At 41.0% G+C, this 20,275-nt stretch overlaps 1 protein-coding gene across 8 annotated transcripts; it reads left to right on the top strand.

Moving 5' to 3' along the window:
• Nucleotides 1-357: 357 nt before the first annotated feature.
• mapk10 (mitogen-activated protein kinase 10) lies at nucleotides 358-20,231 on the top strand. Of its 8 annotated transcripts, none has more exons than XM_086135743.1 (14): nucleotides 358-645; nucleotides 5,823-5,894; nucleotides 6,256-6,425; nucleotides 8,640-8,769; nucleotides 9,114-9,172; nucleotides 9,581-9,719; nucleotides 9,834-9,999; nucleotides 10,890-10,961; nucleotides 12,519-12,701; nucleotides 13,904-14,028; nucleotides 14,825-14,851; nucleotides 15,452-15,515; nucleotides 15,896-15,973; nucleotides 16,741-20,231. In XM_086135743.1, exons 1-14 carry the CDS (start codon nucleotides 643-645, stop codon nucleotides 16,755-16,757), a joined length of 1,305 nt encoding a protein of 434 aa, XP_085991869.1. In that variant the 5' UTR covers nucleotides 358-642; the 3' UTR covers nucleotides 16,758-20,231. The 8 variants fall into 8 exon arrangements, with proteins under 8 accessions (XP_085991869.1, XP_085991870.1, XP_085991871.1 ...); XM_086135744.1 differs by having other exon boundaries at nucleotides 15,896-16,003; nucleotides 16,741-16,891; XM_086135737.1 differs by having other exon boundaries at nucleotides 359-645; nucleotides 16,746-20,231.
• Nucleotides 20,232-20,275: the final 44 nt, after the last annotated feature.

The raw sequence follows: 20,275 nt of genomic DNA, 5'->3' as shown, positions 1-20,275 counted from the left end.
AAAAAAAAAAAAAAAAATTGCATCAAAGCATGCAGATTATGGCATCTGTAAAGCTGATTTATAAGGTGGCATGTCACAACACCCGGTACCTGTGAAGCTGATGTATAGGATGGATTTTAGCTGACGTGGCCTCTGTAAGGCTGAAGTTCACAGGAATGGTATTTTTTTGTTATGATGATATATTATAGATAGATAGATAGACTCTTCATTGTAACTGAATGGTAGCAGGCTAGCTGTGCGCCTCCCTCCCATCCTCCCTCCCCCGCTTGGCTTTGACGTCACGTGAGCTCCTCTCTGGTTGCCATGGCAACCGTTCCCCTCTCCCTCCCTCCATCCCTTCATCCCTCCTTCTCTCGCTCCTTCCCTACCCTCCCGGTGCACAATGGTACAGCCAGCATCTTGCAGCACAATGGTTGCAAGGTGTCGGTGAGCTGGGGAAGAGTGAATCAGCATCAGCTAATCTTTGCGTCTTGATTTCTGCTTTTTTTTTTTAATCATTGTATTAATTTGGGACATACAGTATATTTATTTTTTAAAGCAACTTCCGTCTCCCATTTTCGGGATCCCTGCAGCCATGATGACCGCAATGCTTCCCATTAGGATGTTTTGAACTGGACCGGGTTTGTCATCAGCTGGCACGGAATGGTAAGTAGGACCGTTGCATGCAAATTCTATCAATCTCTATTCATATCAGTCAAAGATTTGTTTTTTCTTTCTTTCTTTCTTTTAATAAAAGAGCATTGAGTTCTTCTCAATGTTGCCCGTCCGCCCTGCATAGGCAAAACAAGGTTGTTGGAATGGGTTACTGCCTGGCATGAAGCTATTTGATCCCATCACGTCACCAAAGAAATCAATATGAAACGCCATATTTTCTCCTCTCGGGCTAATTGTCTTGCATTTTTGGTGCAGCCATGCAAATGGCCGCTAGATAAATGGATGGGTGGATGGATGGATGGTTAGATGGATGGATGGATGAATCTCAACAAAACAGGAGCACCATTCTGCGTAGGCCCGCATGCAGAGTTCGTCCCCCACTCCACCCGCCCCCTCGCTGTCTCTCTCTCACACACAAGTCAGCTGCATACCTTGTGCATTATGCAGAATATCAGTGGACCTCAGCAGGGCCGGAGGGATGTCCCAGATCCCACTAGAAGTGGGTACACGTAAAGTGGGCAACATTGCATGCATACGGTGGTGTGTATTGTATATGTGTGTTGTTTTAGGTCACCGGGTATAGAAAAGTCATATCCAACCCACTTTCACATTCTAACAGCATCGATATGCAGGCAGTAAATATCAGTGATTGGCCCGTTTCACCTTCAAATGTGATGTCAATCTCAATATTTTATGAGGTTTTTTTTATTGTCAACCAGGGGCAAGACAAAATATCCTTTTGATACTGATTTTTGTGATGTGAATCTCAATAGGCCAGACAAATGGTAATATCACGGCGTACTTCAATGTTCTCTGCGTATTTAAAACAACCGCATAGTTTAGCCTTTCAGCCTGGTAGACTTAATGCTAACTAGCACCTGCGTTGCTGTGCTTCAAACATTGTAAGCAATGGACTGAACACAAAGAGTGCCGCAACACATATAGACAGACAATATGACAGTATTACCATCATATATTTTATCCTCTGCATTGAGCAACTAATATTGAACAATTTAAACTCAACTCTGAAGGCACCATTGTACTGTATTTATGTTTACATATTCCGTTTGAGATGACTTTCTACACAAACAAATCTTGATAGATGCCATGTATTGAATAGTTTTCTCTTATGGTACAATAGCAATGCAGAAGCACACATCGACATCATCACTATCTGATCTCCAAAATATAACATTTCGCCATTTGCGCCACTCCTGCACGCAACAATACAATACAATACATTAGGGGTGCCTCCATGTGCAGTATCATTGCGGGCATGCTGGCACGGGGGCGATTATCGTTGTGTTTCTGCGAGTCAGGCTGATGTTTTTGGGGTGTCACAACAAATTATCCGTGTTTAAAAACACAGATAAAGAGCCACAGAGAGCGCTAGAGAGAATTCCATGGCTTTGACCTTGTGTTGTTGAATAATTCAGGAGCGTGCTTTCATGCTTCATGTGAAAGTGCTGCAGGGAACACGCTCTTCCCCAGTAAACCAAGCTTATGACCATTCTATGTAAGCGTTTATACGACAAATGATGTACGAGGGGTAAATTGGTCGGCGGGTTTACTGAATGAAGAAAAAAACATTGTATTTGAATTTTTTTTACACGTAACCGTATTGATTGCTTTGCATGCTTGCTCATGGAGACTTGGCACTGGAAAGAGTGATGCAGTTAGTTATGTCGATGCAGTCATTCATTATACTGCCCGCCCATGTTAACAAATCACCTGAACATTACGATAGCATTGTTATCAGAAAATACTGCTGGTTAGACTGTTAGCTAACACTGATCTGTGCCAACACTGCAGCTCTGCTTACCTTTTGGTTTTTAACATGAGAGTTGCTTCAAAGAGATTCTATTGCTCCGGTATTTCGGTCAGCCTAGCTTGCAAGTTATTGGCTGAGAAATGGTCTGTGGGGTGGTCACGTCACTTGAGCTGTCATTTTCAGAACCAGGCAGATACCAAAAGATTTACTCCCAATGCATGTATGCGAGACATGAAACAGTCACTTGAAAGCATTGCCTGTGCAATTACACGTTCTATGACAGCTACAGTTTGACTCAAGTAACATTTTGGTTTTCATTGTCTTCTATGACAAATTACTTTTAAAATTCTGTATTTCAGGGGAGTACTGATAGTATCCACTTGAATTTCACTACGGTGGCTGTTTGTATCCCTTAGATCAGACATCAAGATGCAGCATGGATTCACTTTGACTCAATACGTTATCTCAGAATGCCTTAACGCACGATATGAGCAATACTCAATTAACTCCAGTTTAAATGCCTCCATTTAGCCGCGCACCCATGGTCCGCCGGCATTGCTAAACACCTCATTTGTACCACTCTCTCGTAGACTTCCAGGATGGAGGAGACTTTATTCCTATTTGGAGATAAGACCCAACACCTCTGACTTTGCATACAAATCCAAAATGAGTTTTTCATTATTCGATTTGATTGTATGTCTGTATGGGGGGGGGGGGGGGGGGCGGCTTCATTATCATCTCCATTAAAGTTTACTACTCTTGAGCTGGGCCCCCGTCTATCTACAACACAGCGACGTTTCAATCTTACTGTGGATTACTCCAAACAATCAGATAAGCATGGCTGCACGAGTGCGCGGTTACATAAGTGGATTGAATTTTGCTAACATGTGGCTTTATTTCGCTTGGGCATAGCAGCTTTAAGTGCGAGATTTAAACCTGCGACACATCTGTATGCTTTAGGGCCCAGAGTCTAAAGACGGCACATTAATTTGTTTTGTAATCGTGCTTGTGTTGAGGTGATTAGTTTTTATTTTATTTTTATTTTTTATGCTGGGCAGACAAAACATGGGGCCTAAATACTAGGACTGAGGTAAAATGACGAATGTAGATAGCTAAATGGGCCGTCCTCTAATTGTCAGTATTGTAAATGATCAATACCAGTAGTTAAAGTATCTGGACAGTATTTGTCAGGCGGTAATTACCGCTGTTATTTATTACCAGTATTGGTAATTAATTATCACTACTTACCAGTGGTAACTTTGGGGGGAATCGATGTTTTTTAGCTGCCAATGCTAATTTACTGTCACCGTCCCTTTAGGGCCATTGTGAGGTGTGACTTTCGGTACAAAATAGGTGAGTTGACAAGATTCGTCAAATTCTGTTCTTGAACATGCTTTTACAAAAAGCACCCCCCAAAAAAAGGACACCGCATCAGACAGCACAAACCTCTTTTACACGCTGGTGCCATACGGATTAAATTCCCTTACTGCAATGTCAGCACACTTTGAACAAACGCAAATACACATTGGCCAGAGGAGAAAAGAATATATATTTCATCTCTGATGAAATCAATAAACTGTCGGGGAGCGTTTGAGACTCCCGTGGATGAATCAGTGCTGTTTTGTTTCCCAGACTTATATTCGGAGGGTGCCTCCCCCTCCCCTAACTGCTCTTTCTGCGTTACTGCGGGATAAGCTGGCGAAGCCAGCACTCACAATGGAGCTTTGAAGGGTGGGTTGAGGGAGTTGAGGAGGAGGAGGGGGGAAGGGTAATGTGGGCGTTTGCATCCTGGCCGGGAGCCTGGGAGCGAGGGGAGGGACAAAAGAGATGGTTGAGGATGAGTGGCGACATTTGTGACGAGACTCAAGAGTACAAAGGATGTGCCAGGGAGAACAATAACAGCTACATTTTAACACCATTGTGGGTTAATCATCCCCAAATGAACGCCAACCATAAACGAGTGGCTGTCGTATATGCAGCTTGATGGTACTGTGCTGAGTCAGAAGTGTGTGTGTGTGTGTTTGTGTGTGTGTGTCCAAAGCAGAGCACGTCTCCATTAGCGGATTCTTATTGACGTCCTTTTTAGGAGACGCATGGCGCAATCATTATTGACACCGGCCTATTTGGATGACACTCAGCACGTTGGCGGTGTCGGCAAAAATCAAATTATTGGGCTGGTTAGCCTGAAAATAGTCTTTTAAATTAATCGGCCAGCACATCGCCCGGACAAAGATGATGCAAAACGAAGCAACAAGCTTCAATATGACACACAGCATGAAATGGATGCACCCCTCAATAGTTTCTCGCAGTACACTGAGCCATAGTTGCGGCTTATTTTTGATGATTTCATCTGACTGGAGAAAAAAAACAAAACACAGCCCCCGCTTTGATTTTCAAGTCAGTATCTGGTCCTTGTCTGCACCCCACCTGGACAAAAGTAGAAAAACGGAAAGCTGAGCTACCCCCGCCCCCGACCCCACCCTCGCTTATGAAAGCTCTCAAGCCACTGGCAGCGAGTCATACTGCACTCAGGGTGATGTATTTCCACTTGATGATACAACGCCAAGTGTCGTCTTTGATCAAACCGAAGCAGCACTTGAGACCCAGTCTGGCCAGTGGCCAGAGAGTTGAGCTAGCGAGTACACGTTCCTCATCACTTTGCTCGAAGGCAAACACTCTGCGCCCTGGGAGAGCTTTAATAACTCAAATATACACACAGATGGCTCAAGATTAACGTAGCACAGATACGGATTAGCCGATGACGTAATAGCTGGTCGGCGTTGGTCCAGCTTTTTGCCATTCGCTGTTTTGTCAAGCCCCCCACGGAATGGGGGGTATGACGTTGACCTGGAAACTTGACATCTTGATCTGTAGTATCAGAAGCGTAAAAACCGAGATCGAGCTGTCAGTTTAAATACGCCACTCATTGCGCTCTCCCTGTTGTGTTGAAAGCAACTGGCAAAGGCAAATCAATGCTGGATGGTCTGACATATCCTGTTATGGCTCCCATGCGGCAATTTTGTAGTTTGCGCGGGAAAGAAAGGTAGTGTCTCGGCTATAAGGCTATAAGAAGGGAACAAGGTCAGTCAAAACAGGCCAATGTACGAATATAAAATCTCTATGTGCCATATGTCGTTTTTAAGACTGCCCTTGTCCCTTTGGACTTGGCAAAGCTTTAACTGTGGCATACTTACAGCAGTCACAGAAACTAAATGGCATTTTATTTTCACAGAAATACAGCACCTGTACTTCATTGGCCCAAAAAGAACAGTGTAAAGTTGCAGAGTTCAAGTTTCAGAAACTGAAATTCAGTTTTATCGATTAGGTTGAGCTGTTGTTTTGGACAGTCGATGCAGGAGTGAATTAAATATCCTGCTCCCATTGTTTTGTCTTGCAGGTATTTATGAGTAGACATTTCTTATACAACTGCAGCCAACCGATCCTGGATGTGAAGATTGCCTTTTGTCAGGTGTGTGTCCCTTACAGGTAAAAAAAGAAAAGGTACAGTACTCATTCTGTTCCATTAACCCTTCAAATAATGTTATCACAGCAAATGCAATCTTTTTTTGTGTGTGTTTTTTCCCCACAAAATTATGCAATAGAATATATATTTAAAAAAAGGGAATTTTTCTTATTCTTGGATTTAAAAAAATTGGAGATGCAAATTTCTCATTGGAAGTGTGATGAATATCAATACTTGACTCTAAAAAATGAAAATAAAAATCTACTGTTTACATCATTCGTAATTATTCTTATCAACAATGTATTCGAGACCATCAAACTAACACCAAATGCTTTTTTTTGTGGTCTGTGTCGCTTACCTCGTGCAGGGTTTTGGAAAACAAGTGGATGTGTCATATATCGCCAAGCATTACAACATGAGCAAAAGCAAAGTGGACAACCAGTTCTACAGCGTGGAAGTGGGAGACTCCACCTTCACCGTTTTAAAACGCTACCAGAATTTAAAGCCCATCGGCTCCGGAGCTCAGGGAATCGTTTGGTAGGTGGTTTTGGCTTCGATTTTTTTACGATCTTCATTTACATTTTTATGACGGTGGGATTTTGTTTTGGGAGATGTCGTTTCGCCGTTAATTGCTCCCTTTTTGGAATAGTGCCGTATCTTATGACACAAATGAATATCATAGTCATCGAAGGCAAGAACAAAATGGGTTCACAACCAGTTCAAAATCGTGCGTAGTAAAAATTAAAAAAATTCCACTTAATTAAACTTCAACTGTGTACAAAATTACAGTTTTAGGGTCTAAATGATTACTGCCACGTGGGTACACCTGCTCCTAAATTGCATGCAAGGATTATTATTTTTTATTTTTTTTTTAATTCATTTTGGTTTGGGTATGGACACGAGCGCCGAGCATCATCTCTCAGCAACCTCAGTTGTAACGCTGAAACTGCTTGTCTAATTCAGAATGATAATTGCGAGAAGGCGAATAATTCCAACCCATGCCAAGGCTAAACTTGGACCAGAAATAGTTTTTCTTTTTGTGTCATATTATGACATTAGTCTCGTAACATTACATCCACCGCATACATATATTGGCGATGGTCGCTACCCTGATATCCGCTGTTGTACGACATCAAATGAACTGCTGTGCAAAGTGTCGTTAAAACAAAAACTCCAGCGGCTCGTAGCACAGTGCTTAAGTTTGAATAAAATGGTTGAGGCATGGGAGCATTTAAATTCATGGCACTAAAACCCCGCCGCCGTGTTTAGAATAATACGCGAGCCGAGAGGGATCGAACAGCAAGGCAGTGGTCCATGAGCTCGGTCGTTATAATTCAACGCACAACTGCCGAGCCTCGGCTTTTAAGGGACGCATGAACCCCCGCATCGTCAAGCGGCCACACACCGTCGCGGGCCGCTCGCTACATTATAATCTCGGGCTGGGCTTGTGGCCATTTTGAGGAGGTTGTGAGTGACACATGTCAGGTCTGCAGCTGTCTTTCATCAAGTCATATGGTGACGGTATTATCACATCCGAGCGAATTAAATCGCCCGACCTCCCTGGAAACCGCTTTAATATCTGGCTGCCGAATGCAAGCAAATGGGATATATGATGGAAGTAATCTTATTTAGTCTCATTAACGTGATTGCGCTTGATCATGCTAGTGCAGTAATCCCGCCCTGTGTATTAGCAGTTCACTCTTCACAAATTCATCTGTTTGCGCTTTTTATTCCGGTACAACCAATCCCCAGCTATTTGCTGTAAAACATACCTAGTTGTGGGGTGTTTTTTTGTTTTTTTTGGTGCTCTTTCAGAAATGCCCATCAAAACCCTGTCCAAATAGGAAAGTAGTACCACATTGTAGGTTTGGCCTGGGTTGTTATGGGAATCAAATCATCTTTATTCTCATAATATGAATACATTTGATTTTATTGTCATATTTTATTATTATTCTTGTAATGTTCGGGAATTTTCTTGCCATGCAACAAATGTTACTTTTTTTGTGTCCTCGAGGATTTGTTGAATAATTACTACTTTCGTTTTGTAATATTACAATGGGTTTCTAATATAACCTTAGTATAATAACTTACTTTTGTGTTACATTAGAACCTTAATTTTATTACATTTTACATTTTTCTCAACAATGTTTTGCAACTTTACTCTGAAATTTCACCCCCCAAAAACTCCCCATTTGAATTTAATATGTGTGTCACAATAAAACTCCGTCGTAGCTGCATTGTACTTGTTTTTCCATGTATCTTTTTTTTTCTTAATTGTGATACACCTCATCCTATTAATATTGAGCAGAGGAGTAACCATAATATTTTCAGGGGGGTTGGCCAGGCTGACACAACACCTAAGTGAGCAATGCGCACACATCTTATGCCTCTGTGAGGATGAAGAAGGATGAAGCCTTGAAGCACTCGAGCCACTCATGACATCAGCTTCCTCAAAGACTCACCAAGTGATGGCTGCCTCACTCAAATCCCTTCTGGATCAATGTGTGTGTGTGTGTGTGTGTGTTTTACATGGAGGCTGCACTGTTACCATGGTCACAAATCGTCCCGCTGGATCTGTAAGTCTCCACAGAGACAGAAAGAAATAAAAATATCCACAAAGCCAATCCCTCAGCAATTAATGACCACTCCGGTTTGAGCAGAGAAGCATTCCAATTTTAAAAAAAAACATTCCGTTGACATTGAATGTCAGACTAAATGCTATTGTTTTGCTGGTTCTTACTTTGTCAACAGTGCGGGTTATGACGCTGTCCTCGACAGAAACGTGGCCATCAAGAAGCTGAGCAGACCGTTCCAGAACCAGACGCACGCCAAAAGGGCGTACCGCGAGTTGGTGCTTATGAAATGTGTCAATCACAAAAATGTAAGCAAAATGATTTCTGCATTTTTTTTTTGGAGGTTGTGCTTTAAAAGTAAAATTGTGTCGCATAACGCTGGCTGCATTGTGGTCTTGCCCCATACACACAATATCCGTTTGTAGAACAAAACAAAAATGTAAATTTGTATCCAACATACAGTATAACTATAAATGGCAAAAATCTGAGACATTTGTTATTTTGTACCATTGTTAATACACTAATGGAAGGTATGAATGGACACATTTTGTATTTTTCCCCCCACTATTTAGTCATGGGTGTCTTGTATGTCGCAAATTGTCATTTATTATTTTTTTGGACACACCTTTGACACAGCTCTTTTCTCTTCCAGATTATCAGTTTATTAAACGTCTTCACGCCGCAAAAATCATTAGAGGAATTCCAAGATGTGTAAGTACAGCGTGCACCTTCGTACATGAAAAGTCATTGTCAAATTTTCGAGAAAGATTGCGGCGCTTTTGTTCCATGTCAGGACTGATGGCGTTATGTACCATGTTTTCATTATTGCTTTGCACTTGGCATGGTGAGAAGACAACCCCCACAGCGTCATCAGTGAAAATAGGTGTAATTTAATTTCATCTTCGGCAGCCGGTTAAGTCAAAATACCTTTGGCTAAAGACAAACCGTCGCAGGGTTTACTTTCTGGATCTGGATTTCACACCTCTGTCAGATAGCAGGATTTGCTTTTTGGCCGTCAATATCCATTTGTGCCACGGTGCTGCTGCGCTGTCTATGAAAATAGAGCCCTTAAGGTCAACCACTTGATCAGTTCCATTGCTAAATCTGAACATTGCCCAGGTACCTAGTCATGGAGCTGATGGACGCCAACCTGTGCCAGGTGATCCAGATGGAGCTGGACCATGAGAGAATGTCCTACCTTCTCTACCAGATGCTGTGCGGCATCAAGCATCTTCACTCGGCGGGAATTATTCACAGGGTAGGAGAACGTTTTAATAACCTGACCAAATTCAACATGGTTTGGCTTTTTTGGATTCATTCTAGCTGGAAAAGGATGATTGTTTTGTTTCGCTTTTTAAATTCTGTCACGTAGGACCTGAAACCAAGCAATATAGTGGTAAAGTCAGACTGTACTCTCAAGATCCTGGATTTTGGACTGGCTCGAACTGCCGGCACTAGCTTCATGATGACCCCTTATGTAGTGACGAGATACTACAGAGCACCCGAGGTTATCTTGGGTATGGGTTACAAAGAGAATGGTAAGGATCATATTTTTTTACCCAATTCTAGTGGTAGATTACAATTGGCAGTTGAAATGGATTTTGGGCGTATATCGACGCCAATGGCAGTGAACGAAGTAATGATTAGAAAACCCAGCAAAGTGTAACAAACACAAATTAAAGTAATTACCGGTAAATCATTCACTGCCAGTTAAAATTGATATTTGACATACTGTATATCTGTCGATGGCAGATATACAGGGCTGAGTGCCCATGCGTTAACAATTAGCATCTGTGAACTGCGATAAATACATTTACTATAACCTATCCAATCACTAATTACATTCACATACCTTACAAGTCAATATTGCGAGATGTCAAAGCAATGCATCAGGTGGCAAGACTAAATGCTGCACCAAGCACGTTTCTGTTGAGAGGTAATAAATCTTGTTCCAAATCACATTACAGAGATGATTTCATCAGTGAAAGGCTTAATTTAACACGGCGGTATGGTTGCGAGACATCTTTAATATATTCATTAAAACAGCAGGGGACAAAACAAAGCCCTTGCGACTGTAGCACGACATTTATAACTGTCCTTGTAGTCAAGATGAAATCTTACTGAACGCTAACTTGCTGGGTAAACAACATTTGGACTCATTGTCATGCTGATGGAGCCTTGCAGGTTGCCTCAGTGCACATTTCCTGACGTTCTAATCCCACTAATGCTCCGCTTTACTATTTCTGCTCGTTTTTTTTCCTTTTGTTTTTCCCAAATGCACTAGCACTACAGTTTGAGGCCTACCAGAGCACTCTGATTAGCCGCTGCTTTCTAATGACTGCTTTCTCTCCGAGATGTCTTCATGGTTTAACACTAACCTTTTGCTCCCCCCCCCCCCTTTCTATTCCCCTCGCCTCGTTGCGTGCAGTGGACATATGGTCGGTGGGGTGCATTATGGGAGAAATGGTGCGCCACAAAATCCTTTTCCCCGGCCGGGACTGTATCCTTGTTCAAAGTGTGCTTTTTCTTTTCATCATAGTGATACTTGTGTAAGGACAGGAACAAATTTGAATTTAAAAAGTATCTAGACTATATTATATAGTATAAATTTGACTTTTTTCTGTACTCATTTATATTTTTGTATGTAATCCAATTTCATTCAAATGTTTTCATAGCATGCACACACATTTTGAAACACTTACCTTATGTTCTCTATATGTTTCTGAGGCGGAAAACTAACCCAAGTGATGCTTTGTTTCCTTTCTGATGAGCTGCAGAATAGACACAAAAAAAATAAAAATCAGTGAGTCACAGAGTATTTTGTATTCAGTATTAATATTTCAACACGTGCGTGACGTCGTGAGGTTGTTACCTGGAGTGATGCCTCTCCTGCGGGGAAGCTTTAATTGTGTCCTCAAGATGGCAAAAGCCTGTTTGAGATTGAGTGTGTGAGTGTCCACGTGAAGCACGTAAGTCACAACAATTGAAAAAAAAAATAATCACACGTGGTAGTTTATGAGGCATTCCAGAAAACCGAGCATTCATAAATTCCAACAATTTTTTGACTGGCAAATACATTTGAATGAATACTCGTTTTTAAATGAAGAATATCTTCAAACGTACTCCAAGTGTGTTCAAATGTACTTGCAAATATGGTCGAATGTGTTTGTACTAGTACTTAATTTTGGTATGATGTAGGCCAAATCCTGTGGCATTATCGAAAAAAAAAATGCTACATTTGCAGCATTTAGCCAAAAAGTATGTTGAAACATATTTGCAAATACATTGCGAGTGCAATGAATGGTAATTGCCTTTCATTGAATATTTACCGCAATTATGACCTTATTATCTTATCGGCATAGGTTAGTGGTTGACATTTGGACGGAATTAAAAAAATATATATATATATTTTAAAAATAAAAATAAAGTAAAGTTAATTTTGCTGTCACTGCACCAGTTGCATTTCCACCCGAACTTCACATGGGAAAGTCCCAGCAGTGATTGACACCTCAAACCTCGCGCTACCTCTTCCAGAGGTTACTAGGCAGTAATCCGAGTTTGTGTATGTGTGTGTGGTTTTGCGTGAACCCAGTGGACATGTGGTCAGTGGGCTGCATCTTTGGAGAGGTGATTACAGGCACAGTGCTCTTTCCTGGGACGGACCGTATCCTTCCGACGTCCAGCAACACTCGCCCACCCTTATCTGGCCACCTCAACGTGGTGACCCACTTAGTGTGGACGGCGTTGACGTTTTCAGCACGACGACGTAATTACGGCATCTCAGAAGGAAAGTTCTGGTATTGTGAGAACTTGACAAGTGGTGCTTGTGTGTGCGGGTTAATTAGAAGTACCCATAGTAATATAATATAATTTTGGACTTTGGTATTTTCGTGTGTGTTGCAACAAATATGCAAATGAGGTTTTGACAATGTCAGTCGTTTAGAAAATACATTTTAAATGAAGGATGATTTCCCAATATAATTATTTTGAACATTCTCGTGATGTTTTTGAATACTCCTGGTCGGCTGTATGCTTGTTTGCCTTAATCCCGCACCAGACATCGACCAGTGGAACAAGGTGATCGAGCAGCTTGGTACACCATCGCCGGAGTTCATGAAGAAGCTGCAGCCCACTGTGAGAAACTATGTGGAGAACCGGCCCAAGTACGCTGGCCTCACCTTCCCCAAACTTTTCCCAGACTGCCTCTTCCCTGCCGACTCCGAGCACAACAAACTGAAAGGTGAGAAGAGAGCAGAGGTAGATTTTTCACCTGCAAAAATGCCTGATATATTTCGAAATTGCTAAAATATTTATAAAAGCATGGATATTTAGAAAACTGGCAAAAAAAATAAATATTCTATAATCAACACAAAGAAATATATAATTACATACTTGTGATGATTTTAGTATAATCTGTCTACATGTGTTTCTGATGTTTGCGCACTGCAACATTGATGCTAGTTTCATTAGCCTGTGTATGGCTTTTTGCATTGTATGTTAGCATCAAGATAGCAGACTTTGGTAAGGCAAGGTCAAGTGGCATGATTAAATACACATCACGTCATCCTCCTTTGCCTTATGTACAGTTTTATGCATCATTTGACAGTAAATTTCAAATCGGAGTGGCAATAAACAGCTTGAAGTGTCACAAGCTTTGCGGACGTCACAGTTCATGGTGCCTTGAACTTACACCTGTTCCATCACGGGGGTGTCACACTGCTAGTTGTCTGCTGTGACATTGAAGCTGCTGCCTTCTAAAATATTCATCAATCTAGAAGAGGGAGAACAGTGTCAGACAGGAAGCATGCGCGACGCCAAAGAGCGAGAGAGAGAGAGTGGGGGGAGTTTCCTGTCGACTGAAACAGGATGCATGGATTGGTGGATGGATGGAGAATGAAATAGAGAGCAACAAGAGGCATCATTTTACAGATTTACCGTCAGTTCCGTGCAGAGGCAGCAGTGGGAAGAAAGCTCCTACGCTTGCAGTTTGTCCTCTTGATGGTGTAGTTATTTGACGATCAGAGGGTGTGAAGAAAGCCGTAACTGCAAAAAAATAAAATACAATATTTCTAGTTCTGTGACCTTAGGTTGCTTGAAAAATGCAAGTTATTGTTATTATTAAGGCAACCATTTTAGGGTAGTTGCCCGGTGTGCTACAAAGACACAGGGAGTCAGATATTTTGAGATTTCAAGTGGCCATTTCAGGGCCATTTTGGCCATTTGCGACTAAATTTGAACAATGTACAGTACATCAGACGGCTGGGTGATCAGAATTTGCCCAAATCATCAACCTTCCCGATTGGGTGTAAGCGGGGCATGGCAGCCAAGTTTGATAACTAGCCACATGATTGGGGCCTTGTTCAAAGGTCACTGCTCTGTCCAAGTGTCCGTTCAACAACGCGCTGCGCTCTAATTTTCATTGTCTTTTCCTACGAATTACAGCAAGCCAAGCCAGAGACCTGCTGTCAAAGATGCTGATCATCGATCCTGCCAAACGGATATCAGTGGATGAAGCCTTGCAGCATCCCTATATCAATGTGTGGTACGATCCTGCTGAAGTGGAGGCGGTGAGTAGGCTTTGAGTTGAGACTTTCATTTTTTTTAAATGTGATATAAGTACCGGTCATTTTTAAAGGGATTTCACCACAGCCATTTCGAGCCTACTGAATCCAATAACTGTCAATAGGACCCTTTCCCTGACCTTGACCAACAACAATTTGAATACAACTGAATGATTGCTTTTCATAGAACTTAAACAAAAACATTGGCTGACTATTCTTCCTCTGGCATAAAACAACAATCCCAGAATGTTAAAGAAAAACAAAACAAATGGGCCGATACACATGCACAACACAAATTTGACTTTAAACCAGCACAGCGACATCAAGCATCTGTGATTGGATACGATTCCCAAATCAAATGGATCCTTGCGTCAAACACAGACTCGTTTGAGAAAAATCTGTCCAAATGTATGACTTGTCGTGCACTGGAAATTGCTTTGATCTCAACCACTTTCAACATTCTGACGCATAGGCTCACTTGTAAACAGTGTTTGTTGATTTGCTAGCACTTGGAAAGAATTTCCTGATTAGGAAGACATGTTGTACTGTTTGTGATGCTCTTCATCATCAGTGCCTCATTCATGTGAGGTGACAGCGAGATCGGGAAAAAGCCGGAAAAAAATAAATTGGGATTTTGGTTTTTTTCCCTTTTCAAATATATGACGGTTGCCTCTGATGTTAACTGACTTCATCTATCTATCTATCTATGTATTTATCTATCTATCTATCAATATGAGTGGCCTTGTTCAACACATGTTCTGCTGTTTTCCCCCTTCTCTAATGTCACCTCATCCTGATGAAGGCCAGAGATCTCATCCAAATATCCATGGTAAATGACAACCACTGCTTCTGCAAATCCCTCCCTTCTCTTGACAAACTATGCTGATTGGATGTCGAAAGCAACCCTCGGACATGACTATTTAGTGGGGGGGAAAAAGAGCGTGAAATCCTATTAGTTAGATGAAAGGAGCCACGAGAACTCAATCTTCTTCCAAAATTAAGCATTGATACAGTAGATTTGTCTCCTCTGTTGTGTGAATCAAGTTTTGTATGTATATTTACTTCCTATGCCAGCATGTTTTTGTGTGCATCTTTTACACGTTCGAAAAGTTTCATTGATTGTTTTGTCTCCATTTGTTTAGAATGTAAGCAAGTGCTGAAGCACCATTTCAAGGACTCGTTTGCAAAAACACACCAACGGGAAAACAGAAATAAAATAATAATTTTGTTCCTAAAATGTAATACAAATTGTTTGTCTTTCTTCCCAAAACATTTCTTGTGTGATTTTGCAAACAATCTCAAATCTTACATAGAAACTGAGCTCTAGCTTTGGAGTAGAAAATACGTGGCATTTTCAAAGCATTATTAACGATATGCTAACAACACAGAATGACTAAAGATGCCGTATTTTCTTTTCTTTTTCTTGCAGCCTCCGCCTCAAATCTATGACAAGCAGCTCGATGAGAGAGAACACTCCATTGATGAATGGAAAGGTGAGACACATTCCACCACGCATTCAATTCCGATTCATCTTTAATCCATCCATCCGTCCATTTTCTGATCCGCTTATCCTCACAAGGGTCGTGCTGGAGCCTATCCCATCTGTCTTCGGGCAGTAGGCGGGGGGACACCCTGAACTGGTTGCCAGCCAATCACAGGGCACACATAGACAAACAACCATCCGCACTCACACTTACACCTAGGGACAATTTAAAGTGTTCCATCAACCTGCCACAGAAGGTTTTTGAAATGTGCGAGGAAACCGCAGCACCCGGAGAAAACCCACGCAGGCACACTTAACTCTGCTGTCAATATTTAAAACTTTTACATTGTTTTTTTTTTTTTAATTACCGGTACTTCTTGTGTTCCACAGAGTTGATCTACAAAGAAGTGATGAATTTTGAGGAGAGAACGAAGAATGGCGTAGTGAAGGGACAGCCTTCACCTTCAGGTACTCTCAGTGCATAAGCCTAATCGCTCTGTAAGTCACTTTTATATACAACCTTACTGGACCCCCTGATATTCACACACCCCATTGTCGTGTCCGTCTGTCTCCTCTTTGCTCTTCTTCAAAACACAATGAAATGCTAAACGATAATGTATGACTAAAAGATCTTTCCATATCATATCTATCAACGCAGTGCTGTCATATGTATGGTGACTTGGGTTCTTGGGAAACATTTAGTGCAGGCCTGTGATGTCATTTTCAGTCAGCAGCAAATGACAGTACAAGACAAAATGGCCACCCTTGAGATGGATGAAAACGGGTGAATTTGGCTGCTTAATTAATATTCCACAAATGAAATATTCATCAATTTAGACTCGTGGGGAACATTTTTGATGTTAAGTATCAAAACAATGACATACCCTGCGCTGCGGATCTGTTAAAAATTACAGTGACTAAAAACTAGAATTTCATAGACAAGCTGGGTGAGAGACCCTTTTCAACGCCGTTATTTTGTTACAAAAATTTACCACTTTAGAAATATTTTTAGAGTGTAGTCAATCTCTCGCATTTTTGGGCTATTGGATCTTTATTTTTTCTGTGTAACCCACCGGACCCAAGTCCCAATAGCCCCGCTGTGATGTGTTGTCGTCCAATCACCTTGTATTGGGTTCCCGTGTTTTTTCCCCTTATCTGTGTTGCACGATTCGTTCCAGCGCCGGCGAGGGCGCTCTGGTACGTTATAACCGCGGCGCCGCCGTTGCTTCCCTCAGCGCAGGTGCAGCCGTGAACAGCAGCGAGAGCCTCCCTCCGTCCTCGTCCATCAACGACATCTCGTCCATGTCCACCGACCAGACCCTGGCTTCAGACACTGACAGCAGCCTGGAGACCTCGGCGGGACCATTGGGGTGCTGCAGGTGACTAGCCGCCTGCCTGCGCAACCCCGCCTTCTTCCGCCGCTGAGGAAGATGAAGAGGAAGAAAGGCAAAGAGGGGTAGAGGAGCGCAATCGGAAACAAATGGAAAATAGGAAAAATGTGAAACAATCAATCGGAGACGATCAAGCCTGCGCGTTGTCATGCTAAACAAAAAAAAAAACAACAACAGCGGTATTTAAAGTTATACACTAATGTGGATGATCCTCTAGTTGCTTTGCTTCTATTAGCCCACGTATATTGCATACAGAAAGCAGTGACTTGCATCTCCTTTAAATGTAAAAGCATCACACGCTGGCTGGCTGCTGCTCCCCTGCTGCCCCTTCAAATGGGCCCCCCCCAAAAAAACATTTACACGCTCCTGTCTTTGGACTCATCATGCGACCTCTCTGCTGTACTTCATCCAAAACAACCCTTAAGAAGTGTGTGTGCGTGGGTTTATAAACACACCATGTCATGTAAATAATGTAATTGTGTACAGCCGATGGGCACACGGAGTGGGACTAACGGCCAGTATGCTGGAAGCTTCTTATTTTCATTTTGATAGAATGTTTTTATTTTTTTTTTCTTGCTTTATTTTATTACACTAAAAATAAATATTTTTTATGTCAGCCTGTGCCACACAGTTGCCTTTTGTCTGATTAGCAATTTATCTTTTTAATCTAAAAAAAAAATTGAAAATTAAGCACGATTTCAAAAAGAAATCAAATGAATTAAAAATACAGGTTGGCACAAAAAATAATTCAGAGTGATAAAATGAAGTGAAATAAAACTTTAAAAAATTTAACTGAATTTACTTCAAATAAAATGACACTTTTTGGAGTGTATGCAAATGTTTTTAGGCATCATCTTAGACTTTTGATGCACCTTGCGATCTGAATTGCTCCTGCCAGTTGCTGCACTTGTGCATGATTTCAATTCATATTTGCAAAAGAGTCACTGTATGCTTTAGCCGACTGTATCTGTCTTACGTCCACTAGCATAAAAACAGATGTTATTGGAGGTCTGGTCCAGACAATTAGAGCTTACGTTGCTGTTCAAAAGTATATTTTGCTGTAATGTTCCTTTCATTTGGGCCTGCAAGATGATGCAAATCCATTCCCATCAAAACAGCCAGGCGCCACATTGCATGTCATTTATTGAGAGCAAAACGCGGGCAGTGATAAGTGCCACAACAGTGCTACATTTCATGTCGTATGCCTTGTACAAATTCGTGGGATGCCGATGGCTCTCCTGTATTTAATAACTTTTTCAAAGCACTCATGTTATGAAAAATGGTTTAAAAAAAACATTTTGGTGAAACTTCCACCTTCACTGAATCAGAATTGAACCCAACTTGTATTCCAAGAAACAGGAAGTAGCCTGTTAGCTAGCTAACAAAGTAAAATCACAATTATGGTACCTTTTTTGTTGGCCTTGGCGCAGCTCTGCTCGGTACTTATTAACATTCTAGTAAGAAATGGTCGTTGTAGTATGACTAAAATAACAGAGAAATCGTGGCCCAAGACTATTGCACAGCTACCTTGACAACACATTTCTTATGGAAGCTGGCAATGGCGAGTGCCTTTTGGTGGTGGCAAATTGTTACACTATAATGTTTTAAATTGCACAGCGACACATGACAAAACGTATTTTGCCTTAAAACTAGAAAATAATTGGTATAAACGTTAAGTTTGGGTTAATAGCTATAACAAACAATTTTCTGTTCATCGCTCATCTCAATGCATGGCTCAGCAACTTCTGTACTTTATTTTATTTATGTTCACTTTCATATGTTTGATATACGCTGCTTAAATCAATGTAAAATTAAGAAACGATATTCACTTACGAGTTCCCTCTTTGAAACAAAAAAGTCCATCTTGATGTACACCTGCAGTACCTTAAAAGGCCTGCAAGAGGGTGCCGTCTCCAGAATAAGCTATCGTACAGCTTGGTGTTGCATTCAGGGTCCGGTCGGTCGGGGCATTTCTGTCTTTAACAGGGTGCAACTTTCCACTTTTACGAGGATTTTTCTCCCCCCCTCTCCAAGGCTCTTTTTCTTTGGGGGTGGGGCACATTACAGGATATTTTAAACCATTACGCACTTAATTCTGTATCTTTACATTTTGTGGATCATTTATTTTTCCTGAAAGTACATTTCTCACCTTGTTGTATGACTACTACACAATGTTGGAGTGTTTTTTTTTTAAGTTTGCCAAAAGGAAATAAATATAAATTAAGTGAAATAATAAATGCCGCATAAATCGTAGAAAGCCATTATGGTGGCACCGATTGATTTAAACGTAACGACAGAGGGTGGGCCAACCGCCCCATCCCCTTTTCTACCAAATGTTTTTTTCGATCGTTGTTTTGACATTTAACGTCACGGTGCTTTTTGTGGTGAAATAAGTTTTTAAAATAAAAGCATTCATTAAAAATAATAATTACGAATAAGTAGTATGTCGACTTTTCAAATCTATTAAACATTTGTAAAGAAATAATTACAATTATTATGCCCAATTAGTCACATTTACAATGTAACTCGTTTAAAAAAAATAAATTCACGTTTATTAATTTTTTTAAAAATCATTGATATTTTTGAATCATTTATATCATTTACTTTATATTTAAATCATTTTGGGGGAAAAAAACTCCATACACAATAAGATATTTTGGGTCCTTGCTGGCTTGTCGGCACTGAATGTAAAAGTAGAAGAAAATCATTTGTCATCGCTGTATGGTTGTAGTGTGTGTGTGTGTGTGTGTGTGTGTGTGTGTGTGCGCGCGTGCGCGTTTGATTGACAAACCAGCAAGTCAACACAATCAGAACTGAAATCATAACTGTCTAAAAATCCTGTGTTGATTTTCTTTGGGGAATGACAGCAAATCCTCATTTTCATCACGAGGGATGTTTCCATTAATTTATTTGTCACGTGAAAACATTTTCTGGTCACACGCTTTTGTTGTCATATTGTAAATAACAACAATCGAAGAACGCAATAAAAGCAGACCCAAGGACACCGATGCTAGCGTCATACTCCAAAGTTGACGACATACAATGTAAAGGTCATCTGAATCAGCTCCTACTCTCCCATTTTTCCGCCTTTCATTTTGGAATGTTTTCATTCAGCATTTTGTTGGGTTGACAGTGAATTAAACACAAGTGTTTCCTGCTGATGATCTCAAAAGCTTCAGGCAAATAAAAGTGTGAAACTATTGCAAAAGATGAAAAAAATGAGAGGAAAAAATGAGAGCTGTTACTCCAAACACATTTTAAAGGAACTGTGTATGTAAAAACAAAACAATAGTACGTAATGTATGTGACTGAAAATAAACAAAACCTTTGAGAAATGTGTGGTCTTCTCTGTGGACTTTTGCTTAACATTGCTGTAAAC

This window comes from Hippocampus guttulatus, chromosome 17, assembly GCF_054856545.1.
Source record: "Hippocampus guttulatus isolate MCC_2025c chromosome 17, RoL_Hgut_1.0, whole genome shotgun sequence".
Taxonomy (NCBI): Eukaryota; Metazoa; Chordata; class Actinopteri; order Syngnathiformes; family Syngnathidae; genus Hippocampus; species Hippocampus guttulatus.
This window is presented reverse-complemented; position numbering and strand designations above follow the sequence as displayed.